This window comes from Amborella trichopoda, chromosome 1 (assembly GCF_054954075.1).
Source record: "Amborella trichopoda isolate Santa Cruz 75 chromosome 1, AtrichopodaSantaCruz75HAP2 v2.0, whole genome shotgun sequence".
In the NCBI taxonomy this organism is placed as follows: Eukaryota; Viridiplantae; Streptophyta; class Magnoliopsida; order Amborellales; family Amborellaceae; genus Amborella; species Amborella trichopoda.
Window position 1 is genome coordinate 2,737,596 of NC_142336.1, and position 27,193 is coordinate 2,764,788.

The following is a 27,193-nucleotide window of genomic DNA, read 5'->3' on the forward strand; positions in this document are numbered from 1 at the left end:
ATGCTAACAAAAATAGAATCAGTCTATCTTAGATAATCCAAATGTAAGTTCCTAAACCGGTTGGGACCAGCATAGGACAAAGATAATTCAAGCGAAAATGGCATCTCCCACATAAAGTTCAGATGTTCTTATAGATTTTATCTCAAAATAGATTTTTAACAGTGGATAATTTGCACTGAAGATGCAAATTGATTGTTAACATATGCATTTTACGTAAAGGAGATGAGGAAACGGGAGATCATGGAGATGAGGAAACGGGAGACCATGTATTTTTGCATTGTCTTATAACTTATCGTGTTTGGATGTGTAGTAACCTTGCCTGCTCAACATACCGACATTATTCAAAAAGCCTGCTAAATAAATGTTTAATCATTTGGAATATCTTTCGGGGGCTTTGCTTTGGGAGGTATGGTAGGAAAGAAATAGGCATACTTTTGTTGGAAATAATTATGATATGGAGAGAATTCAAGAAATGATCCTTCATAATGTATGGTTTTGGTTTTCAAACACGAAAAAAGGAGTCGGTGTGTTGAAGGTGGATGTTATGTTAATTTTGTAAAATTTGGTGTGCAGGCAGTTTCGAGAATTAGATTGCGGGGGAGATGGTCTCCGCTTTTGTATGGAAGTGTTAAATTAATTTTTGTTGGAAGCTCATTAGGGAACCCATGGCCAGCAGATGTTTGAGGGATAATCTCAAATTCAGACGAAATGGTACTTTTTTTTTGTATTAAGGCCCATGTGGAGAGGCTACTGCTAATAGAGCTCGAGTTTTGGCTTTATTACAAGGTTTTGAAAAGTTTGAAAGAGAAAAGTGTTAGATTTGTGTTGGATGGTGAAAGGAGATTCTTTAAATGTTATCAATTGGTGAATCGTATTGGGAGACTGATGTGGAACTTACGGGAGGCTTAAATAGAAATTTTAGATTTATGACGGTCCAATTTTAGATAGCTTGGAGTGCGTTATAAAGTTTGAGATTTTTTTTTTTTAACTTCGAGTCCCATTAATGACATGTTCATAACCCCCTAATTAAAAATCTGAAGGACCGATGTGATTGTGACTTTCTTGTACTAAATGTACATCGTCCACTTATATAGGGGTGGCAATAGACCCGATTACACCTGAGACCCGACAGGTATAGGTCCAAATATTGGGCATGAATACTGTTCGGGTCTGAGTCCGGATCCAGTCGTACCCGACCCGTACCCATAATTAGTGTATGATAGCAATCATGTGTCTTTATGTGCGAGCTAGGTGTTCGTATTGTTACAATATTGTCAACATTTACAATATTATTGGCAAAAAAACAGAAGCTCATGATCATAAGGTATATGATGGTAAAAAAAAAAAAGGCAAAAAAAGAAAAAAATCTCATAATGATAGGGTGGCAATAGATTCGACTAGACCTGGGACCCAACGGGTAGACTCGAGACCTATTAGATCTGGGTATGGATCCAAATTTTAGACCCGAACCGGTCCAGGTTTAGCTAGACTCAACCCGTTGCCACCCCTACATTTATATACTATTCCATAGTCAGGGATGGCAACAAACCCAAACTTGAAAATGTATTATGGGACCCGAACCCAGACCCGGACCTAAAAATATATTGTGGGATGACTCGGATCCAACGGTACCCGATCCAAATACTAAAATATCTATATATTTAACCATAACTATTATTTATAAATTAAGACCCAAAAATATATGTGGGGTCCGTCCCAAAAGTTCATGTGGACCCAGACCCAACCCAACCCACAAGGTCCATCGGGTTCGGGTTCGGGTCCAGCCACCCAGTCCATAATTTTAATTGGAGCAGTAAAATTATCTTGATTCTAGGAAACTGATATTTCTCAATTTTGGTGGGGTTTTGGCTATGTGCATTTCATCCTCAATTCCTACACTTTTTCTCTCTAGCTTCAATTTCAAGCAATTATTTTCTCTCTTTATTACGTTACTATCCACATGTCTCTATGCAATTACAAAGTCATAAGGCCTAAGGGCTCGTTCCCCCTATTTATTCCCCAAGCTCTCTCTCAATCTGCGCTTATTTTCCCCAATTTCTGAGAAGGAAGGATGCAGATTTTTGTGAAAACCCTAACGGGAAAAACCATCACTCTCGAGGTCGAGAGCAGTGACACCATTGACAACGTCAAGGCGAAAATCCAGGTATTTGATGCTTCGCACTCTAAATTCTCATTCAAATTATTCCCTAAGTCATGATATTTGTCTATGATCTTCCTTTTACCTAGCTATTCATTCGTTTTGGTTGGTTTCTGTTAGGTTTCGTGTCTTTTTGAGTATTTTTGTTTAGGCTTGAATTGGGTTCTGTTCTGCTATATTGTTCATGGTGGGTGTTTTACTGATAGAAATTTTGTTATTGGGCTCCTTTTTGGATGAATTATACTGGGTATTTCGATTTATGGGCTCATATTTCTCTTTGGATTAAGTTTCTCCTAGCTTTTGTTGTGGGTTGATTCTATCTTGAAGGTATAAACTGAAATTTGAGGGTGTTATTTATTTATTCCATATGTTAAGATGTTCTTTTGGTTTTGTGATAGAATATTTATGTGGGTCTTCTATCTAACTGAACTGTGTTGAAACTTCTCCTTGTTGGTTTTTAATTTCCATTTTTATTCGGTTTTCACCTTCTGAGTTGGTTTTGAGTTTCGGTTTGGCTTCTTTCTTGTTGACGTTTATGGGGTTTATTTCTACTAGTAACTTGATATTTTTGCTGTTTGTTTTCTTGTATTTAGATTGAAATTTCTTGCAGTTCTTGGGGTTTTAGTTTTCTCTGTTTTTCCTATTTGTCCTGTCTTTCTTATTGGGTTTTTTGGGACTGGGTATGGTATTTTATTTTGTCGTCATAGTAAGTTGTCATTCTTGTTTCTAGTTGTCTAGAACATGTTTTCATTTGGATTATTGTGATTCTTCCTCTGCTATTTGATATGCATTATTCTTTCTTCACTGGTTTTGGAGACATTTTGACATGGGCATCCTTACCTTCTGATCAATTTCAGCCATGATATGCTTTTTAATTAAAATGTATCATGCCCAATTTCAGCCATGATACCATCTTTTTGCAAATTAGTATTTTATTTGATTATTTGATAATCACACAATTTGCACAGTTATATTCATACTAGTTTTAGAAACTGATATTTTCAATTATCTATTCTTCATGGAATTCAATTTTAAAATTTGTTAAAGGTGATATGTTTTGTATTAGGATAAGGAGGGAATTCCTCCTGACCAACAAAGACTGATATTTGCTGGCAAGCAACTAGATGATGGGCGAACTCTTGCTGATTACAATATACAGAAGGAATCCACCCTTCATCTTGTGATGAGGTTGAGAGGTGGTATGATGATCAAAGTGAAAACTCTTACTGGCAAGGAGGTTGAAATTGACATTGAACCAACTGATACAATTGAGAGGATTAAGCAGCGAGTTGAGGAAAAGGAAGGAATACCCCCAGTTCAACAAAGGTGAAAGGCTAGACTTCTATTTTCTCTTTTGCTTAATTTGCTCTTTTGTTGATTCCCCCCCCCTCCCCCCCGACCTTTTTTTTTTTGAACAAGAAAGATCATTTCTCCTACCCTTGATTTATTAGGAAAAATAATATCAAATGGAGAATAGGAAAATAATACTCTATTTTCTCTGACCATTAGGCTCATACCCTGTTGCCCTTCATCTCCATCGGACCATCTCCATCCATCTTTTCATTAGAAGATGATGACTCTATGGACTATGTCATTCACAAAGTGCATGGAATCATGATATACTTTCTGCTGATATATTTGGTAATAGAATAGACTTGTGCACATAAAATATACGCTCATATATACCAATTTTTGTTGTCGTTGATACATAACATTATACATATGGTGTATCTATATCAGTCGCATACATATGTTCATGTGGTTAATTTGCTTGTATTTGTGTAGTCTGAGTTTGCTGATGTTTATGTGGAGTTTTTTGTTATTTGAAATCTTAGTCTGCAATTGATTTATTGGTCTTGAGCTATATACACTGAAACATAGGCTTCCTTATACCCAAGTACATAGTATATACATAAATGTATGTGCATTTTTAAATCCACTCATAGAAACATGCACATGTATAGACCCTTGTACTTGTGTTGACCTATGTCATAAACACATGACATGTGGGTTATTATCCGACACAGGTATTGCTTGTTAGAAATGCCAATCAAATTGGCCTTTTTAGACACATGTTCATACATCACTTAGGGGAGGTCGGATTAAGTACTTCCATACTCCATGACATTTCAAAAGAAATATTTTAGCAAGAAATGGATAAGTTCGTGAAATGTTGGGATGAGTGATGTGCCTTGGTGTGTCACATTATGCTGAGAATCGTATACATTTTACGAAGTGCACACATGCAGGATGTTCAAATTTGTTCTCCCACATGGATGTGGTCATGCATTATTGTGTGCATGCATGATATTCGATGAGTATTAGAGCCTGCCGTGAAAGTATTGTCTGTGCATGATAGCATCTGCAACCTCATGATCTCTCAAAAAAAGAAAAAACATCTGCAACCTCATGCATACTTGCTGGATGGTCCACCATGGTTGGTTAATTAATTAGCATATGCATTAAAGGATCATGTTATTGGTTATTATATTAAATTGATGAGAAAATACCATATTTTAAATATGCAAGTTCCACACAATTTATTCGATGAAAGGCGTGCTTTAATACTATAGAACTGATACTTTTACCATACAAGAACTTTCCTCAGTTCATTTGTTTGTTGCACTAAGCAATCATATTTCAAAGACAATGGCTACAATATTTTTTTGTTTTTTACCCTGTGCTACGTCATAACTATGCAATATTGATTCTCTGGAAGGCCTTTGAACCAATAGAGGTGGTTACATGGTTGAGCCACTGAGACAGTCTAATAAGTTGGTGCATCTACTCATGTACCCCATGTATGTTGCTTTACAATAATATGCAAAATTTTGATGATTTTGTCGCAGGCTACTAAGGGACTTGTCTTGATTACCTTCGAATTTTTATATAGTTATTGGTCAGGCTCTGAGGATACTTATCATCACTTCACAATCTTTTTGTCCTCTTGACTTATTATCTGATACTGTTGATGTTAAGGCTATTCTGATTTCCATCAAACATCTGAAAATAAGACAAATCATATCCACCAAATCTAGTATATGACTTTCAGAATATCTAAGTTAGGATGTGTCATGAATACCCATTTACATGTTTATCTTTTTTTGGTTAATTTCTTTTGATGTATATTTACTATTAATATGTCGTGATCGGTGGTTTAAAAAGCGGATTGGTGCCCCAGATCGGGCACCCAAAAAATCCATCCGGATCGGTTAATCGGCTATCCGGATTTGGGAATCGGCTGAATCGGTCGGATTCAACCTTAAAAAAATCCAAAAAAATTATTAAAATTCATTATAAATGTTGTTTTTTAGGAATCCAATAAGAAATGGGGGTACTTCATTAATAACTTTCATTTTTTTGCATTAGTATGCGAATATTGAGATGTTCTTTCCCTGTATGAACTACTGTTAACCATTAAATTTACATCACGCAAAAGGTGAAGCATATAATTATCATGAATGAAGTATAAATCTCTAAAAATAGTGTTATTTTAGTTTCTGAAAGTAATTAGGAATGAGAATGATGCATATGTACGTTCATTACTTTGTAAACTAGGTGAATACTGATATGTTTTTTTGTCTGGATGTCTGTATATGGATGTCTGTATAATTATTAATTATAATATAATATCATAATATTGTAAAAAATAATAATTTCTCATATAAAGTGAAATTAGAATCATATCAAAGTATTGAATAGTTATTAATTCGCTTTACTCGTCCAAAATTATCACAACCTAACTAACTATAATATTATATAATGAAATTGAAATTGTTGGTTTATATTTTATAATTATTTTACGATACAAATAAGAACAAATCTAAAATGTCTTATAATATCATCTAATTTAAAAAAGGAAAAAGTTTATATAGGGATGCAACCTTATAATGTGGAACTACGGATGCACCTAAAAAAAATCCATCGGAAAAGGTAGTTTTAAAGTTGAAAAACCCTTTGATTGATCATCTCGACATCGAGATGTATGACGATGAAAAATAAAAAGATTTTAAGTCTAAAAAATAGGCATTTTACAACATATTATCTACACTATCCATTTTCAAGATTTTCATATGTTTATAAATCTGCTTGATTTTAACCATTTTTAAAATTTAAAATTTTATAATTAGATATAAAAATAGATTTTAAGATAATCCTAAGAATATTCTACATCAAAATTATGTACCATGATAAAATTTGAAGGTGCACCTTACCTCTACAGCTACGGATGCATCCGTATGCCAGCTGCACCCTTTAAAAAATTGATTTACAACTATAAGAAAAATAATACTTTATATAATTTATAATGTAAATAAAGTAATAAATAAAATACAAGATTTGGTTATCAATGTATAATTATTAATTATAATATTGTAGTAAAAATGATTAAAAAATTATTAGAAAATGCTTCCATATCATATGATTAAAAATAAAAATAAAACGGCCAATAAATTCTAATGTTAAGATATTAAAAAATTCAGAAAAACTTTATCCAAAAAAATGAAAATAAAGATATCAAAATTCAAAAAATAAAAAAATGCCTATCGACAATTCATTTAATTAAAAATAAAAATAAAAATACATATGGAAATAAAATATACCAAAGAAACCATTTTACTAATAAATAGCAAAAACTTTTATATGGCAGCTTTTTAATTTGGTACTCTAATTAATTCATTTAATTAAAAAAAATATGTTGATGAGGCTCATTGAATACGACACGCTAATTTGGAAACTTGATATGCTAAGATTTATAAATTAATTGATACGCTCATTAATATTATTAAATTAATTGACTTGCTCATTAATTCATTTTTTATAATATGATTAAAAAGTAAAACCCCTTATAAATTTTAATATTATGACACTAAAAAAAATTCAAAAAAAAATTTTGCCCTGAAAATTGGAAAATAAAGATATTAAAATTCAAAAAATAAAAAATGGCATGTTCATTCCCCTAAGTTGCCCCACTCTGTTTATTGTTGTTATAAAAAAGAAATTTTGAAAAAGTGGCATGGAGTAGAAAACAAGCTAGAGAGAGAACTATTTTGTAGCATATTATGTGGTTACGGACCATGAAAATGAGCTGTGTATTAAAAGCCCCAATGTACCCCTAGCCTTTGCCCACCTCATTCTCTTTCCTCTCTCTCTAACCCCACACCACGTCAGCCCTAATAGGAGCATTTCTAATGGTACAGTTGGTATTTTATCTTTTCACTAGATTGATGAAGAAATTTACCAAATTTTACCACAAATGAGTGGCGATAAGTGAGAGAGAGGTGGGAGGTAAATTCTTGAGGAGTTTTGAGAAAGCATCTTTCACCCGATGAGCCAAAGTCCCACAATGGCTCCGTAATGCAGGAATTATCCCACATCTAACAATGGAAGGGTAAAATGGCTATATAAAATCCAGGACCTTTACCATTTGATTAATTGGTTGTTGACTTTGTGGGGAGGCTGACAGCAATGGCTCCCGGCGTATGCAGAGGGAGGGCCCAGGGTACCAATGATGTGTTGTGTGATGAGAGGGCCCAAGGTACAAATGATGTTATTATGTGATGGAAGCGATGAATGGGAGGGCCCAGGGTATCAATGATGTATGTGATGGAAACGATAAAGTTGGGGGGACTACCAGTACGACTTTTATTATCAATTAATTCGAAAAAACCTGGTTCTTACGGATCCCGATATATTTTGGGATCCTAATCGCTCTAGACGATTTTTCGTTCCGGATCGGCTGATTCCTATCTGGATCGGTGATTTTTTAAACACTGGTCGTGATTATATATTTAGATATTGATCTTGATATAGGTAACCCCTTCTATTTTACCCTTTGTTATTATTCCTCTATCCCATAAGCAGTGGCTAGATTTTCTAGAAGTAGCCACCATTTTTTCATCAATATGCTCAAACTGTGCACCAGACTGGCAAAATATGGGGATGTGTCTGCTTAAAATGTTCTTCGCTGCTTTCTATTAGGAGCTTTTATTAAAACATTGAAAATGTTGCACCACCCAACAAATTAATCTCACCAGCATTCAGCTCATTTCCTCGGGTAAAATAATTGTGTGCAATGTTGGACCGGGGAGTTGTCCACGTAATAAGACCTTTATGCTTACTGAGGATTGGTTCTTTGCATTCATCCTACCATTATACACAATGGGAAATCTTCGGGTTTTCAACTCTATAATTATCATGTAAAGTGCAGATTGTAGCAAATCTTTTTTCTATCGGGTATCTCATTTTTTCACCATCGAACAACTTATTTGCACTCTTGTGTGTGTCACCTAATAAGACCGTTATGATTGCTGAGGATTGGTTCTTAACAGTCAACCTACCATTAAAAACAATGGGAAATCTTCAAGCGCAACTCAATAATTATCAAATAAAGAGAAGATTGTAACAAATCTTTTTCTTTTTAATGCATCTCACTTCTTCTCTATTGAACAACTTATACCACTCTTGTGTGTGTCATCTAATAAGACCGTTATGCTTACTAAGGATTGGTTCTTTACATCCATCCTACCATTAGAAAAAGGGAAATCTTCCTTTATTTAATTCTGTAATTGTCAAGTGAAGACCAGATTGTAACAAATCTTTTTCTTTATCATCACTTTTTCATTATTGAATGTGTGTGTCATTGAGATTTATGCCATAAAAACTTAATGCATCAATGGAATTTTGAGTGTGCTACATAGAACCTTGCTGCATCTACCGCTTTTGTTCCTTTTGTGCTGATCATTTAATCAAGGGCGACACAACCTGAACATGTTATTAAAACACAAGAATTTGAATTAGAAAGAAATAAGAGGCTGCAAATTTTGTTACATCCATTGGAAAGTCTTAGATTAAGTGATTGAAATGGTGATCCAAGATACTTTCTCCAAATAACCTCTCCCATTTGAGTAAATTTATGCGATTCTCATTTGCCAAAAGTTCTTCTTCATACGTCTGTTTTCTCTGCTAACTAATTGAATGGAAAACTGATAAGAAACACAATTTTTATCTGTTGGTGATATCTGCAATTGTAAAAACACTGATGTAGATATTCATTTTTTTGGGGGTCCATGAAGAATCCCAAATTGTGTCTAGAAGGACATGAGCATTGTAGTCTTGATTCTCATATTCCCCATTAAACAATAATGATCAGATGGAATTTCTTGGATTCTTGAAATGTCAGCAGCTCTAATGTCTGGTTAAAGTAGCCTGTTGTAAAGTAACATTTCCCAACATGAAATATTTGATAGAATAGAAGTTGCTCATATTTGGAATTGCATTGAGTATTGTGTAACTCTTGACTGTATAAGTGTAGATTTGATATATATATATATATATATATATATATATATATATATATATATATATATGATAGGCTGATACTGCTCGGATGCAGTACTCCACATCTCGTTTCTTGAAATGCACACATGTTAGACTGTTATGTGACATTGTATGTAATAACTCATTACAACATCAAGAAATCCTGAGGCTTAGCTGGGATGCCATATACATTTTGGGAAATTATACCAATATCCAATGGACTAAGGAAGAACCATAATCCACTGGCTCATCATCATCCTGTGAATGCTAGAGTGTGGGAACCATCTTTAGGGTCATTTCCTATTCTGGTGGGTCGAACCCAACCAGTCAAGTATTTCAAAGGGTGGTGATGACCCAATGGACTCTGGTTTTTCCTTAGTCCATAGGATTGTGGTCTTCTTATCCTTATATTTCTAGCGTCACATAATTTTCTCATGACAGATGTCATATATACCATTAGCAATGAAGCCTCTCTCTCTCTCTCTCTCTCTTTCCTCCCGCCGTTCCTCTTCTTCTCTTCTCTCCCTCTCCCATGTGGCTTCTCTCTCTCTCTCCCCGTCTGACTTTGAGACACATACCAACCCTGTTGTTTATTGATTCCTTTTAGTTGACAGATTTTACAGAATCTTGAATTCTCAGCTAGGTTTTATTTTTTCTAAAATAAAAATTGAATATGCAGGCTTATATATGGCGGTAAACAGATGAATGATGATAAAACAGCAAAGGAATACAACATTGAAGGAGGCTCTGTTCTCCACCTTGTTCTCGCTCTTCGTGGGGGCCGCGGAAGGAAGTACATAGTATGTGAGTAATTGGGTCGTCCATTTTTTGGCTTTTAATTGGGAAATACAGGGACAAGTCAGTGATGGGATTGCCTTCTGATAACTCTTTTTACGTTTGCTATTTGTACTAATACATTTTCTTGGGACTCCCTTCTGCTTTATGGAGTTTTTGCAAGTTAATATGGTCAGTTCTGCTAGGTTGTGTATACATTTGTAGGTAGTGGTATATGCTAGATGGTACGCCAAAGGTGCATCCCCCTAATCCATTATTAATGATGTATGGTGGAGATAAACTGTAATCCCTTTGGTGGGCTTACCATATGCACCATAAGAATAGGGTATTCTTGTATTTTTTTACCCTTTTGATTCGGTAGTTTTTGTTTTTTGGGTGGGATTGTACACAATGAGAGCATTAACTTTTACATACAAAGGTCACAAACACCTCAAGCAGTCCGACATGAAATCGGATGGTTGGGGTGAATCATTTATCTGCACGATGTCGGTGTAAAATTGTCTTGGGATTTTGACTTTGATCTATGGTGAAACTTTGTCCTCCCAATTTCATATTTGTCAATTAGGGGTGATTGTGACCTTTTTGCACTAAAAGTAGGTGGTCGGATTGTATACAATGGCCATGGACTAATGGGTTATTATGTTTGATGTTTGGTGTTGGCAAAATATGATAGAACCTGTCATACTTTTTCGTTTGTAGGAGACTAGGCCTCATTTTCAGTTTGGGTTGGGGTGGGGGAAATTCATTTACTGTGAATTCTCGGAAATTATAAACTCGTTCTTGTTTAGTTCTTCGAGAACTGTTACAAATCCAACCACTTCCTTTCTCTCTTCTCTGTCACCCCATTGTCACCCCATTCTGGGTTGGGGAGGGGAAATTCATGTACCATGAATGAACCTATGAAATTATTTAATTACTCTCCTCCTGTCGGATGGTGCAGTTAGAACCAGTGTTCTATCATTGGGCCAACTCGGAATCCCCAACCGGCTCAATTCGGATCCTAGTGAATCTCGAATGAGAGACTAGGGACTCACTCGAGTTTGATACTATTTTGACATTGTGATTGTTAAATTTTTGTTCAGACTCGACCGAATCAATGCCTTAAACGAGTAACTTGAGTCCTTGTTTTTAATCATTTGTTAGAATTCAAACCTCTATTTGTTGTGTTTTCTAGGTCACTGGTTAGAACCCGAATCTCTCACTCACCCATTTTGGGTTTGGGAGGGGGAAGTGAAGTTGTTTTGCATGAGTCCATGAAATTATTGAATCATTCTTCAGTCCTTTGGAAACTATTAGAACTTTGTTAGTGATTGTAACATCAATATTTTCTTGGCTTTCATGTGGCTGATATGGTGCGGTGTGGGCATGCCTCAATCTCAGGCGTTTGATGTGGTGTGATTCGTCGGGATTTGTGTGGGCCGGCCGGTATAACCTAGACATGTGTCCACTTCTAGACCCTTAAAGTGGTGCAATGAAATAAGTTCAATATAAAGGCTCTAGGGTTTGGACCTAAGGCCCATTGTGTTTATGTAAGAGATGATCCCTTATTTAAGTTTAAATTTGAAGAAAATCAGTAAAGGATTGTGGCTCGCTGTATTCGATTTTCATATTGAGGTACTGAATACTTTCAAAACTTAGTCTCAGACACTCGTGTTGGTATCCATATAGATGGGGTGACACGACGAGCTTGCCCTAATAGCACTTAATGGCTAGCATCGTATAATTTTTCCTTCATTACATCATCTTAAACCCTGTGGTGCGCGTCTAATTTTAATAAGAAATTATCCAATGCAACGGTTGTATCATAGTATAATGCAACTGACACTTCTAGAAAATTATGTTTGTGGTATTTGTATGATCTCAAATTTTGCACACATATTTTGTAGATCTAAACATCTCACCAAAATGAACGGCTTATATTAATTGGTTTTAAAAAATATTTTTTAGGTTGTGTTTTCAAATTTTTTTATTTATTTGGTGATTGGTCATTAGAATGAAAAAAAAATATATATTTCAAAATTTGGAGCAAACAAATGGCTATGATATGGTTTTTTAAGGTTGTTGCATCATATTCCTATACAACGGTTGGATGAAATCATTGTCCAATTTTAATTTTGCAAAATATTGGTATCTCTTGCATATATAGAAAAAGTGTGTACAGAGTTGAGGCTTAAACAATCAAAGTAGAGCACACCTTCAAATAATGTCGAGAAATGTGGTTTCAATTAATGGAAATCTTTGTGATAGCTTCAAAATCACTAGAAAAGTTATCACATGGGTGTGAGATTGATTTTTTTAGAGATCTGTGTCAAATTTAATGGTGATTTTTAAAGTCCTACACACATGGGTAGGGGAGGTTCATATAGGATCATTACTCATATATATATAGATAGAGGATTCTGTAAGACCTTCTCCCACTCATATGTGTAGGATTTTGAAGGATCACCATTAAATTTGACACAAATCTTTAAAAAAGCTATCACATGGGTGTGGGACTTGACTTTTCTAGAGATCTGCACTATCTTTAATATTGATCTTTTGGAGGTCCTACACACATAAATAGAAGAGAATCCTATAGAATCATTTCTCTCACTATATATATATATATATATATATATATATAGCTCTGATTTTGAGCTATCAGCATTTCATATATTTCTCTCAATCAGCATTTTGTTGGTACCCTTTTTTTATTAGTGCTACTTGCATTTCTACTCCTGCAACTCACTCTCTCTCTCTCTCTTTTTGTCTCTCCTATGTTTGCCAAGTTTCCTTCTCCAACTTCAAAAGTAAGTGGGCATGTTATCCTAAAATATTTAGTCCCACATCGATTAGTATGAGGGGAGTCAAGAGAATGAGAAGCTATTTAACCTGACTTGTGGGGAAAAGACGAGAGAGAGAGACTGTCAGTGATCAATTTACTATCTCATTTTTTTATGCTTGAGAGATTAAGAGATCCATTGTACTATATATACAGTTCCCCTTAGTTTTTTTGAAAGCGAACATCGAACTGTTTTTTTTTTAACAGTTCCCCTACGTTTTTTTGAAAGGGAACATTGAACTGTTTTTTTTTGAAAGGGAACATCTTTATAGATGGAGAGAGAATCAACTTGGTTGATGCATGTTTTGTTTTTTTGAAAGGGAACATCTTTATAGATGGAGAGAGAATCAACTTGGTTGATGCATATTTTGTTTTTTTGAAAGGGAACATCTTTATAGATGGAGAGAGAATCAACTTGGTTGATGCATATTTTGTTTTTTTGAAAGGGAACATCTTTATAGATAGAGATAGAATCAACTTGGTTGATGCATATTTTGCTTGAACATTGCAGTCCTCTCTCTCTGTTGCAGTCCTCTCTCTCTGCATTGATGCCTGCAAATTCTTGTTTTCGGACTCAAAGTGTCCTGTTCACATCTCTATAAACATGCAAAGATAAAACCTCTCCTCTTCAAATCGCTCGCGCAGTTTTTCTCTTTCTCAATTGCAGAGAGAACCCAATTTATCTTTCATTCTCTCTGCTCTTCGAATTCGAATACCATCTTTGAGCTCAACCAAATCCACTCTTAGTCTTTTGGTCTCACCCAAAACTTCTCTCTCTAAAAAACTCATCTTCAGAAAATAAACTCGGCCAAGGTACTCGAGCCTTCCGAAGCCAGTTACTTAGACAAGTCTGAGTAATTCACGGGAAGGCTTTTTTTTTTAAAATGAAAAAAAATAATAGTTATATATAATATGAGCGCTACTTTCATCAACAATCAACAAAGTAGTAGATGCATGTTGGTTAGTCTCTTTAAATAAAGGCGACGGTTTCTATGGGTCAATGCAGAAATGAATTACCTTTTAAAAATCTATTTTTGAGGGGGATTTTTGGACTACAATTTGAAGACATGTAATCTTTAACATAGAAATCATAAATATACAAAATAAATAATTTTAAAAATTAAAAATAATAATTTTATTAAAAAAAACATTTGGACGGTTAATTTTTAGATGCAGATGCACCACCTATTTGCATCCAATTGCATCCAAATTTAAGATGGATGCTTTATACCTTGTTGACTGCATCAGTAGAAATGCAGTCAACACCACATGAAACAATTTTTCTATGTAAATAAACCTCTTTACAAGAGGTCATGTCTATAAAATAAAAAATGATGAAAAAAATCTATTCATGACAGCTTTATTCAATCATATGACATAAAATTGATACGGTAATAACTAATATATTTTGAGTTTAAAAATAAAAAATATTATAAAAAAAACCCCAAGACTACACTTTCGATGCAACTTACCTTCACTTTAACTTTTTCTCACACTTTTTTTTCCAAATATACGTTCTATGTAAATGGCCCCCAGCCAAATAAAAAATAAAAAAATACCTAAACTACGCCCAATCAAATAAAAAATAAAAAAATACCTAAACTACCCTTCAAAACTCACATTGCCTTAAAAAATTTATTTATTTTTTCATTTTCATGTGAGACATTACATATCCTTAAAAATTAAGTCCAAAAATCCATCTCAAAAATAAATTTATTAAGGGGCCCGTATTTCTACAGGCTTGGCCCACATGCTAACTGTGTCCGAGCTCCAAATTGTTTGCTTTGTCCAAGGGAAGAGAGCTCCATTGCTATTCAATTAAAGTTGGGTTTGAATCAAGCGTACTCTTGGGCAATGCTCTTATTGATATCGATCCGAAATGTGGGTCTTAAGAAGGTTTCAAAAAAAATTGAAATTTAAGTTTTTTAACACTTGGATCTCACCATCTAAAATTAGACTATACAATCCTAAGAGTTGAGACATTATTTTTTTCAAGTGCATAGAAGATATAATTAAAGATTTTTTTTCTTTTTTTTGTTCCATAGGTTGAAGAGTTTCATCTACAAAAATTCTAAAATTAATCGTACATATTGTCACAATGAGATAATTTATCTTTGTTGCAAGGATGTCATAATTACTTCTACTCATTAGATGTTAAATCCGATAGCTTGTGGTATGTCACGAAGTTCGATTTTTTTTAAAAAAGAAAACTTTCAATTGTGACATTTTTATATCAACAGTAAATAATATATTTCCATACTTTTCCTTAATTTGAAGTAAGGTTTTACAAGAGTAAAATGTACTTTCTATCCCCAAAAGAGTGGAATATCTTTGGCTATTGGGAAAAAGCAAATAGATAGAAGTAGTGAGAAGAGATTTGATTGGAGGGAGTGACTCTTGATCTAACAAGTAGTGAGAAGAGATTTGATTTGAGAGAATGACCCGATCTAGCAAAATGGTAAACTAGAAATTGTGTACCGCCCTAAAATAGTTGGGATAAAACTCTGATGATGATGATTTAGAACCTAAACCAGTGCAATTAATCAAGGGGTAATTTTGTTATGGGTGCAGTTTGTATAAGCCCGATGCTCTAAACCATCAAATAGTATTGAAAAATATTGTTTCAAAACTGAAAATCTTTGTGATGGCTTGAAAATTTATTTTATAAATAATTATAAAATTTAAAGCTTTAAAAATAGTGTAGATCGAGCAGATCTATGAACACTTCAAATTCTTGAAAATTGACGATCTAAAAATGCATTAAAAGATTCACTATTTTCAAGACTTAAAATCCATTTTTTTGTCATGTCTGTACATCTTGAGATTGGGATGATCAATTTTAAGGCATTGAAACAACCTCTTCTAATGAGATTTTGAGGTGATTGTTTAGGGCCTCACCTTTATATAAACATTTTTCTTTTGTTATTATTTGAAAAGAATAAAGGTATTTTCGTAATTCACTTACCACCATCAGTTTAAACACCCGCGTATGAGACAAGCTGATTTTATCCATTCTCCCGCCTCTTCTTCCTCTTATCTTTGAACTTTAAACCCTGGCCTCGAAAATAGGGTTTCTCATGAAATTCTGCAATCGTCTTCAAAATTAGGATTTCTCTTATGAACTCTACTTCAAATTAGGGTCTTTGATGGATTATTCTTCTGATAATTTATTTGGTGGGATCCTCTTCAAGTTTCTTGATTATATCATAGTGGAAACAGTTCGATTGATGATTTCTGATTCTAATTAGGGTTCATCAGATGATCTCTGCTTCAAATTAAGGTTTACAATGTCTGTTTCACAATTTTCAATTGTTTCATCGTTAAATCCTTTCCATTTGAGGACTATCCCTGGAAATTTCAAGCATTATTCTTCCAAATCAGATCGCACTGTATCTCTTGTGAGATTCTGTGATGATTCGCACAGATCCTTCGATAAAAGACTGAGAAATGATGTTTCTGGTATTTGTTTCTGTAAATCTTCTGAAGAATCAGACGTGGATTGCTCCGATAAGGTAGGGTGCTTCACTTTAAAAAATAAATGTTCTGTATAGATACTGCAGCTTTTACTTCGAGTAAGGAAAAATTGATGAAATTTGTAATTTTTTAGAAAATACCAATGAATCTGTGAATTTTGAGTATTTATGAAGAATTATGTTGGGGCTGTCCTCAATTTGGCATTTGATAATTTGTTTTTCTTTGGGGTAATCTAGATTGTATGAATTATTTTGTATTCATCCATTTTTCTTATTTGCTCACAAATGGCATGATCCTATTGTGATTGTTATTGGAATGCTTGAAAATGGATAAATAATTCAAATTCATCTGTAAAAAAAGGTTTTAAATTCTTTAAAATTTTGCTATCAAAAAAATTTCACATAGAAGTTTTGCGAGCAAAGTTTAATGCCATTTCACTTTGAAAATACACATATAGAATGTTTAGTAGTTTCTATTGTTCTTTTGGCTTCAATACAATTTTTAGGCATGCGAAAAATACTTACTACGAGTTTTAACTTGAGCTATCCTATAATGCAAACGATCGTTTCAACTGGAAATATTTGATGCTCTAGAGCTAGATAACCTTTATGTGTTGTAGGATTAGGATCCCTAACGTTTTATATTTTATTGTCTGGAAGACAATGAGGGGAAGATGTCTTTCAATTTTCAAGCCATGTATTATATTTGGGATATTTGTTGATAGCTAACGCTGCTCTCTCTCTTGTGAATTAACTTCTAGCCCACAAAGATCAATCTATGGCCAATTCTGCAACCATGGGATGTTCCATGGGATTGGAAGGTCGCGGTATTTGTCATGTTGCCATATGTCATGAGGTGATCTCTCTCTCTCTCTCTCTCTCTCTCTCTCACTCACACACACACTCGTTAAAAAAGAAGGATATCATATCTTTCTCGCCTGCAATTTAGAGTTTTTAATTCTTCTAGCTTTGCTTCATCTCTCTCTCTCTCTTTCACATCAATTAGATATCATATCTTTCTCTCCTGCCTATTAAGTGTTTTTTGTTCTTCTATCTTTGCATTTGTTCATGTAGTAGTCGTAAACCCACAAAGTCGTACCTTATCGCTTCCTTGATTCTTCTATTGTGTTCTTTCAAAACCATCCATATTTATGTTGGGTTTGTTGTTTCAGCTTTCCTTAATTAATAGAGATGTTGAGGGTGTTTTGTCAGTATTCTTTTGACAGGGATAATAGAATCAGAAGGGTTGTCAAAGATACCTCAGCCTCATTTGGAGGGTCTGCAAGCACCAATGCTGAGCATGGATGAACAAGGAAATAGGTTTTTTATTGACCAATTGTAAGATGTTCCTTTCTCATTTACTCTCCTCTATGGCAAAGTTGGTGTCAATTTGGAACTTGAAAAACACTGATTATTTGCCTATTGCAGATTTAAAACAGTTGCTAAGCTTTCAGTGATGTATGTATTCATTAGCCCTTATCAACCATTTTCAGACAATTTGTTCTCTTATGGTAGGCCATGATATTTTTACTTGGGTATGAATCAGTTTTTTTTATTATTGTAATGTGAGTGGTATTTACTTTTTGAAGAAGCTCTCAAATGTATCAAAACTCAAAAAAAAAAATAAAAAATGAAATGAAAGAAAAAAGGATAAGCATTCAATTATATTCAATTTCAGCTTTAATACGATAGTAACTTTTATCTATTTACACAATTATAGTTGCACAGGCCTAATGTTATACCAAGCTTTGGATCTCAAGTTTTGGGTTCATCTATTGTACCCCACCAAATTTGAATGCCTAGGAGTTAATCTTGTTGGATTTGCTTGCCATCTTTCTCTTTCACCGAACTATGTAATAAACTACAGTCAAAGGAATAAGAATATGTAATAAACTATATGAATCTGTCCAGAATTTGATTACAAGCCCCCAAAAGGACCTGGAAAGGAGACGTGACTTTTACCAATCTACCTATAATCAGAATCTAAGAAAACTAAGGCCTGTTCAATAAATTGATATATTCAAAATCGATTCTATGCACTATGTGAAGGAATTCTAAAGAACACTGTAGACTCAGAACTAAAATTCGGAAGGTGGCTTGTTGTTGATCATAGGACTGTATGGTTGTAGGAAGAGAGATTGCTAACTTATATTGCTTGTTGTAACAGAATGGAGGAAACCATTTGACCTTCAGTGTGGTTGGGTTTTATGGGGAGGCATTGGGCTTTCAATTGCATCAACTTCTGTATTTCTCACAAGGACTCTAATACATGGTGCAAGTGCTGGTCAAATGCAAAATGGGGTCTCTATTCCTTTGCTAACATAATTCTGTGAACTTTGCTGGCTATTTAGTATTGCAAGCTTGGACATGCATTAGTCATTTTCATCATAGTTGCTATATGGGTAGAAACGTTGATCTTCAGTCTGATGTTGTCGGTATCAGGATGTATAGTTCCACAGAAAGTACCAAGTTTGTTGAAAGATAAAGAGTATAGTTCCAGTAGGTTCGCTTGGGCCAGGGAGAGTAGGGTTTTTTTTTTTAAATGATTTAACTGTTCTATTAAGAGAAGAAGAGGGTTATAAGGTGTCAAAAAATAGGCTTCCCAAAAGCCGGGATCTATATACAAAAAATAAGCTTCCCATGAAGCGGGAGCTCTATACAAAAAATAAAGGCTGCCCAACAAGGGTGCACCAAGAGGGTGAAAAAACAACAAAAGGGCCAGGAAGAGTAGTTTGTAGTTGATTCTAGCTTAGCCATGTCATGGGATCTTTTCAAAGGTGTGCCCTTGGAGAGATGACATGGGTATCAAAGATGATGGACATGGGAATGCATATCAGGTTTCGTATGTGAGTCATCACATAGTTTAGAATTATTTTCAGTTAAGAATTATTTTTCACATTGGGAATCATTATTTTGAAGCAAATTGTAGGTGTGATCACCTATTATTACAAAACCAATTTCTGCCAATTTGTCTAAGACACTTTCTAAGTATTTTTGTGAAGGTGATACAAAATATTATTGTACCAGAACTGGATTCCTTGTATGCCTAAATTTTTTTGGCTTTATGTCCCATTATGTCCCATTACAGGCAGAGTCTTTACTGCAGCTTTTGCCTCTTATAGGTGCATCAAATATCAGGTTTCTATCTGAAGAAGTCTATATGATCTTCCAATAATTTACGTGATATTGAGGTGTATAGAGCTGGTTATCATCATATTTGTGCAATTCCTTTTAAACTTGTGCAATTGTTGTATATATAATTTTGTCAGCACTGCTTGTGTGCTTGGGGTAACGGGAATTCTGGCGCCGCTTGGTGAAGAGACATTATATCGCGGTTTCCTAATGACTTCCCTAACAAAATGGTGACTTCCAATTTCCCTCTTTTTTCCTTTTGTTGTTTTCCATCTTTCTTTCTTTGAGAGAGAGAGAGAGTGTGTCAACATGACTTATGGGTTTCTATAACTATTCCTAGAAACTATATGCTCACATTCTTGCTTACATGACAGGTTACCTGTACCTGTATCCGTGGGTGTTAGTGCATTTATTTTTGCCCTTTGCCACCTGTCCCCTGGAAAATTTGTGGAGATTTTTATATTTGGTGAGACTTTCCTCCAACGCAACAAATTTTTTCATTGTGTCCTTTAATTGATTACTACTGTAAAATTACTGCTATCTTAGTTGCTTCAAAGAATGCATGCTTTATTTTGTATCTTCTATTTGAAGCAGGTGCACACTTGAAGATGTTTTCTCTCTCTCACTGACATTTATGCACGCATAAATGCATTACAGTTAAAAGAAGCCTCATTCCGATGCACAGTTTTCTATTTCCACCAGTGTCGACTTTTTTAGTTACTAAGCCCATTTAAACTCAAATATATCTGAACCATACGGTTTGATGTTGTCAATGGTATCAGGTATTGTCTTGGGGCTTGTATATGCTCAAACTCGAAACCTTCTTGCTCCAATTACCATGCATGCTTGTTGGAACTTGGGGGTCATTCTCTTGCTAACATTTCTTAAAGTAAGCAACCTGCTGCCGTACTTGTAGTACTATCTTCCAAATCTTCCATCTGGCATTCTCATTATGGAACTATAATTCCTTTATGATATTTTAGATGCAAGGATATGATATTCAGTCATATGTTCTTTGACTTTGAAAGCCTACATGATCTAAAACTTCAAAAAGGTATGTTCTTCACATTATATATTATGTCATCATCATCATCATCGAAACCTTTTCTCAACTATTTGAGGTGGATTATGTTGTAAATTATGTAAAAGCGATAAATCTGCAGGGGTCAGCCTTTGGGATATCTTCAATGAGAAGCTGTCCAGCCTCATAGATGCCACTTAAATTTCCTTCGTAACGAGTTACAATTATGCACCCTTATATGAACTTCGTTATGAAGATTACCATGCTTTTGTTCTTTATGGCAACATTTGCATAGCTCTCTCTCTCTCTCTGTCGTGCGAGTAATGGGGTGGGGGAGAAGACCAGGTTTGGTTTCGCAAAAAAAGACACCAATTTCTACAAAGTTTCTTCTTATGGATATAGTGAAATAAGGGACCATATTACAATGAGAAAAGTTTAAATGGTGTCTTATTCAAATGAAGATCTCATTCAACTGCAGTCTTTTTCCAAATATCCATCTTATATATGGCTTTTGGATCTAAAGTTGTCCATCATTTTGATTCCTGTGATCATGAAGATGAGGGGAAAAAAAGGATTTTAAACTTTAAAAATAGATTGTTTTAAAAGAATACAATCCTAAAGCAAAGTTTATGATGAACGATATTTAAGGTTGAATCTCTCTCTCTCTTCCATTTTTTTTTTTTTTTTTCCTTTTTTTGTGTTAGATTCACAATTGTGGTGATCAAGATTATCAACTTGCATAATTTTAAATTGAAAATTCAACTCTAAGATGGACTCTTGGAAGGATATTATACTTGCATGTTCAATGCATCGGCTGATGCCCACCATTTTGTAATTGGATCTGTATATTATATACATTGTGTGTAATATACGGTGTACAATCTTGGGCCATCAACTTTCCGTCCTCGTCACCGTTCTTTTTTTTTTTTTGAACATGGACTTTGTATTACTATTATAAATAGATAAATCGTTTGATACCACTAAAGCCCTATCAAGATAAGTAAAGCATCACCTTATAACTCATTGAAAATTACAATTCAAGCATTGGAAAAGCTTTGCATCGATCATCTCAACTTGAATATTATGGTTGTGAAAAAGAATTCGGATTTTAAGATCTAAAAATGGTATATATTGTAAAAAAAAATTTAGACACTCTATTTTACCTTATAAATAAGTGTTTTTAGATCGTAAGATCTATATCATTTTTTTAGTTTCAATTTTTTGTCAATGTTGAAATTGATTTTAGATCCATCATGAAAATTTTCGTTGCCGAAAGTGCTTTCCGAACAAGGATTTGAGGTGAGCTTTATTTTATTTTTATAAAGCTTGAGCCTTATAGGAACTTCGTCCAAATAAATAGAGCAGATCAATAGAATCCAGCTGCCATAAACAACCAAGTAAAAGTCACAAATAATTCACAATAAGAGAAGCACACTACCTAGTACATGAGCCTCCTAATTTCCTTCTCGATAGAAATGGACAAATAATAAGTTTTTACATGCACATATGTCCACAAACTCAAATAAAACCCACTGCAACATCCAAGGGCAATGTTGCATCCTCATGAACTAGCAACATATATGAGTTATCCTAATTAATGACAAATGATAGACTTAAAAGTTGATCAAGAGCTCATCTCCATTGTTCATTGCTGAGAATGGATGGTGGATGTCTAGTCTATAGATCATGAATAGTGGATGACCAGTCCATAGATCATATGCTCAAAAGTAGTGTTATAAAAAAACTGATATGGATAAGCATTGTTTGATATGGTCATAGGTGGGCAATCGAGGTGGAGAACTGCCTAATTCCCACGTTGTTCATTTTTTTTATTTATTCTTCACCAATTCCTCAAATCAGATTCACCGACCCTCTTCTCTGTTGATCAGAGTGCTGATCCAATGCCGAATTAGGGTTTTAAAACATTCCTTCGCAATATTACAGTTTCCAATTATATCAGCCCAGGCTCTTAAGATTTCATCCAAGGCCATTAAGACACAGCTCGGCTAGAGGGCCAGTCCATTGCCCTTGGCCGGCACTGTGCCGTTCTTTTTCTTTTTTTTTTTCTTTTTTAGCTTTTTGAAATTCTATTAGGCCTAACCCTGCCCACCCCTGCCAAGCCAGGTCATTTAGCCACTTGCCTAAGGCCAAGGGCCCTTTTGTCCAGTCTAGGCCCAATTGAGATATCTATGGACCCTAGTCGGGCCAAGGCTAGGGAAGGCCCAGCCCAATCCATAGCCGGCCATTTGCTAGCCCAAAAGGCCGTTGGAGCACACAAAAGCTTTTTTCAAAATTTTACTTTGATTCCAGTGAAATCCTTGAGCCAAGTATATTAACATGGAAATTATTTTTTAAGCTTACATATATAAATGAAATAAATTTTGCTAGGATTAGTTGAATTTAAAACAAGCTTAAGATTGCATTATTTAGGAAAATTAATCAAATTACCCATGAAGGATCAATAATTTAATACCATATCCATAAGAATTATTCATGATATTGAGTTGGAATAGATGCATATGGGTAGATTGTCAAATAATTCATTTCTTATGGGTATTTTGAGAGATTTTCCATTTAGTTTGTGCGTCCAGCCAGAGAGAGCTATTGGTTCTCTTGGACTTGGAAGAGGGCCAAAACAGTATCCTTCCGTCACTTTTTCTAGCCATTTTGTCTGAGATACGTACGAGTGCCGAATCAGCACCGTGTATAAAGGTTTTTCCGGTATTTTATCAAAGGTAAATTGTCATATTTTATATTTTCCCATCTATATATATATATATATATATATATATATATATATATATATAGGACACGGTCAATGAAATAATTGCAGTCACCCAATTTCACATTTAATGGTCAAGATTAATGTGACCAACTTGTACCAAAGGCAAATGATCTCATCCTATACTTTCACATTATATATAGTCTACACAATGATTTCAATCTAGATCAACGATTTTTAAGGTAAATGGTCTCATCCTATACTTTCACATTATATATAGTCTATACATGAAGATTTCAATCTAGATCAACGATTTTTAAAGCACCGACTAATTATGTGAGATATAATAGAGAAAAATTTTCCAAGTTCAAATGGCACCTACTTTAGATAAAGGGTGTGGTTTCTATAAGGTTGCAACCTTAATCAATCCAATTAAGGTGCACCTCCAAATGTACCATAACATGTGATTTTGGTGAAAAAATTATTAGGATTATCTCAAAATCTATTTTTATATCTATTTATAAAATTTAAAACTTCAAAAATGGTTGAAATCAAGTAGATCTATAAAAATTACAAAATCTTGAAAATGGACGGTCTAGATAATGTATTGTAAGACACTATTTTTGGGACTTAAAAATCTTTTTTTCCCTACATTCATGCTTCGCAATGTTGAGATGACCAATTAGAGGTTTTTCCAACATTAAAACAATATTTTTTGATGGATTTTTGAAGTGCATCTATAATTCTACAATTTAAAGATGCAACCTTATATAAACTTTTTCCTTAAATAAGATAGAGCAGACATGGACCATACATGAAAACAGAGAAGGCATTATATCCTTGAGAAGCCACTTGTGCAATTCATCAACTTAAAACATTGAAAACACTCCATTGCTTATAAAATATCTAAAATAATATCGGAAAAGTAAATAATGAGACCATTTACTTTTGGTATACAGTGATCACAATTAATCGAGACCATTAATGTGAAATTGGGTGGCTACATTTATTTCATTGACCAATCAAAAGATATTTTCTTGAACCTTGTGACACACCCAAGCTATCAGATTTAAAAGTAATGATGACGAAAAGAAATACCATACTCAGCAGTTATAATGAGAACGCGTGTAAAGTGTATACGCAAGGGATGACACTATATGCCAACTCCTCACAATCTTATGGTTTATTTCAAGCAGATGTAATGTGTACCAATTTCCTCCTTTTCTCCGAACAAGGTTAGAGGAAAATGTTCTCGGACTTTGGGCATAGTTATTGGTAGAAACCCAAAGTCTCGATGATAATGATTTCATATTAGCTAGAGGTGATTGTGACCTTTTCGTATCAAAAGTAAATAATTTTATTGTAAACTTTCCCAATTTAAAAATAATAAATACACACAGGGCAAAGAGGAACAGCACCTCAAGATTCTTACTTGGACTTCTTGCCTGAGCTTTTTCTTGACAACTTCATCAAGATACATGATTCCCTTTCCTTTATACACTTCAGGGGGCTTACAACTTCGCACTGCAGCTGCAAACTGAGCAACCCTCTGTAGGTGTATTCCTGTGCAACAGATAATATTGGGTTTGAAGAAGAATACACGCACAGTAGGCGGTACTGTAAGCTCGACCCCATGGCTATATCCTAACTTCAAAAACAACATCCTCCCTCCTGCCTCTGCTCTTGCCTTGAAGCCCACGCCCACAATCTTCAGGAACCGAAAGAATTTCGCCTCAATAGACATATCCTCCAATTCACAACCTTATCCTAAATGTTTGTCTTGGATCTTTAGATAGGAAACTAAAGATTAATAGAGAAACAAAGAATATCACTACTTTTTAATTGAAAAGCTTGAGAGTAAGACTCTGCTTTTCTTAGTTTTTCTGGATGAAATCCTGAAATATCATAGAATGGTCATTCGGTTCAGATTGGTACAAGTTTACATAGCCGTACTTTTTGCCAACAGATATTTACAAAGAAAGAATCATCATTTGAAATGGGCATTCACTTGAACATCATGTTCTTTCTCATGAGACAATGCTGCATATAAAATTCCATCAAAACATTCAAAATATGAAAGACGCAGAGAAAAGTGGATATCCTGTAAACATATTTTCCCTTCATAACCCACCTAGTGATGCATACTGGATATAGTTCAACCTCAGCCTAGGGATACATACTATTACTTAGTAGATTCCTATGTCCTAAGAAACAAAATTAAGGTTCACTTTGAGCAAAAGGACTGAATCCAGAATGCAGAAATGGGAGAACGATCCAAGACTAACCGCACAAAATTAGGAATAATGAAGGAAATGATGAAATAGTTTAAAGACTCAGTTGATTTCAGTTACACTGGGAAAGCATCAGTCCTTCCAACTTAGAGACTCGTTCATCAAATCAGCAGAAACTCAATATAAAGCTTACGCATGCACACGTCTGTAAATTGAAGCAAGAAAGGCGGAAGAAATTTTTATTTTTTTTATTATTAGTGTAAATAAAGACAAGTTAAATATGATATTTCATATAAATAAGGAAAAACATAAACTGCATGTTTTCTTTTTATCGCTTTCTTAAGGATTTAGATTAAGAAAAAACATGAGGATCAATTACTATAATTTTAGACAATAAGAAACCATGGTTTCCAAGTTACAAATCATGTTTACACTCTTATAATGATTATATATACACAGAGAAATCCATTAATAGACACCAGAAGTATCTATGTGTGCATGTGTGTAAAGGTTTTAAAAGGAGTAAAGCAACATCAAGGCATATGATATGAACCATAAAAGCATCATCCAAGCACATTACCATGACGTACTCCTCCCGTTCGAGCTGGAGTTTGAAATCAAACTTCTTCTCATGAGGATAGATGGGGAGATTCAGGTGAGATCCAATATAGATCCAACTCTCTATTCACTCGTAGGATCTGGGCAGTCTGGGGGGACGACCACTGCTCCTCTCTTCTTGAGAATCCATACATCTTATCATTGTATGGACAGCTATCTCTCGAGCACAAGTTGAGGTTCGGGCTGAATGGGGAAAATGAAGCACCTAAGAATGCACCTTCATAGACCAAAAACTATGAGGTCACCCTTTTCATTCTAGGGTAACGAAGGGACCATACCATTCGAGCATTTCTTTTCTTTTCATGCTTTTGCGAGAGGTATGGAGAAAGCAACAAATAAATAAGATTTGCCTAATCTTGCCATCCCGAAAGGAAGAATGTGAAACCTTTCCGTGGGGACCAAGAGATTGGAAGAGAAGAATTTTTGAAGTATAACTACTTAACCAAGAAATAATAGAATGAGATCTAAAAATAACCTAAACTTTAACTCTCGCTTCCATCATAATAAAAGGATAAATATCTAAAATAAAAAAGAACTTCAATGATTTGTCAAGCATAACACATTATCAATGTCAACTAATAGGGAAATTAGTATTCAAAGAGGTATATGTATATAATATTAAGCATATTATATAAGCTTCGCGAGATGAGAACCCAACGAAGCTCCTCATTACTTGCAAATCATCCTCTGTCATAGAAAATTGGATTTGGAGCTCCTAAAATGCTACAAATCTGGTAAATCTATTGTCCATGGAAATCTTTAGATCAGCTTGCACAATATGGTGCCCCATACTGTCATCCCTATCCCAGCTTCCTCTGCTGCTCATCTCGCCGAGCAGTACAAATCTTCGCTTATCGATATCTTCCACCCTTAGCGTAACGGCTGCAAAGGCATCGAGAGATGGG

General features: G+C 34.5%; 3 protein-coding genes across 59 annotated transcripts in view; 2 read left to right on the top strand and 1 right to left on the bottom strand.

The window, feature by feature from the left end:
• The first annotated feature begins 1,836 nt into the window (after window positions 1–1,836).
• Window positions 1,837–11,903, top strand: LOC18427049 (ubiquitin-NEDD8-like protein RUB2). 3 transcript variants are annotated; one of them, XM_006836107.4, is made up of 4 exons: window positions 1,837–2,164; window positions 3,225–3,484; window positions 10,155–10,279; window positions 11,651–11,903. In XM_006836107.4, exons 1-4 carry the CDS (start codon window positions 2,072–2,074, stop codon window positions 11,656–11,658), a joined length of 486 nt encoding a protein of 161 aa, XP_006836170.2. In that variant the 5' UTR covers window positions 1,837–2,071; the 3' UTR covers window positions 11,659–11,903. The 3 variants fall into 3 exon arrangements, with proteins under 3 accessions (XP_006836170.2, XP_020518570.1, XP_011620693.1); XM_020662911.2 differs by having other exon boundaries at window positions 1,838–2,164; window positions 10,155–10,275; window positions 11,611–11,903; XM_011622391.3 differs by having other exon boundaries at window positions 1,838–2,164; window positions 10,155–10,275.
• Window positions 11,904–16,026: 4,123 nt separating this feature from the next.
• Window positions 16,027–21,192, top strand: LOC18427051 (uncharacterized). 15 transcript variants are annotated; one of them, XM_088851994.1, is made up of 11 exons: window positions 16,038–16,603; window positions 17,326–17,420; window positions 17,791–17,902; window positions 17,993–18,075; window positions 18,732–18,865; window positions 19,653–19,702; window positions 19,834–19,926; window positions 20,071–20,162; window positions 20,479–20,585; window positions 20,680–20,750; window positions 20,860–21,192. In XM_088851994.1, the coding sequence occupies exons 3-10, from the start codon at window positions 17,856–17,858 to the stop codon at window positions 20,713–20,715; spliced, it is 642 nt and encodes a 213-aa protein (XP_088708120.1). In that variant the 5' UTR covers window positions 16,038–16,603; window positions 17,326–17,420; window positions 17,791–17,855; the 3' UTR covers window positions 20,716–20,750; window positions 20,860–21,192. The 15 variants fall into 15 exon arrangements, 10 of the variants coding, with proteins under 10 accessions (XP_088707812.1, XP_088708120.1, XP_020518544.1 ...); XM_020662884.2 differs by having other exon boundaries at window positions 16,040–16,603; window positions 17,777–17,902; XR_016044291.1 differs by lacking the exon at window positions 20,860–21,192 and having other exon boundaries at window positions 16,035–16,603; window positions 17,777–17,902; window positions 20,288–20,585; window positions 20,680–20,797.
• A 3,429-nt stretch (window positions 21,193–24,621) lies between these two features.
• Window positions 24,622–27,193, bottom strand: part of LOC110006653 (large ribosomal subunit protein uL6m) — a 36,273-nt gene continuing 33,701 nt past the window's right edge. For 8 of the 41 annotated variants that reach the window (XR_016045754.1, XR_016045767.1, XM_020662880.2 and 5 more), the window contains one exon: window positions 24,622–25,206. Coding sequence is in view for 27 of the 41 variants with exons in the window: in XM_020662880.2 (XP_020518539.1) it covers window positions 24,797–25,183 (387 nt within the window). In the remaining 14 variants the exon portion in view is untranslated. Of the gene's footprint in view, window positions 26,506–27,193 lie in introns of all 41 variants that reach the window. The other 33 variants (XR_016045713.1, XR_016045634.1, XR_016045642.1 and 30 more) reach the window with 11 other exon arrangements.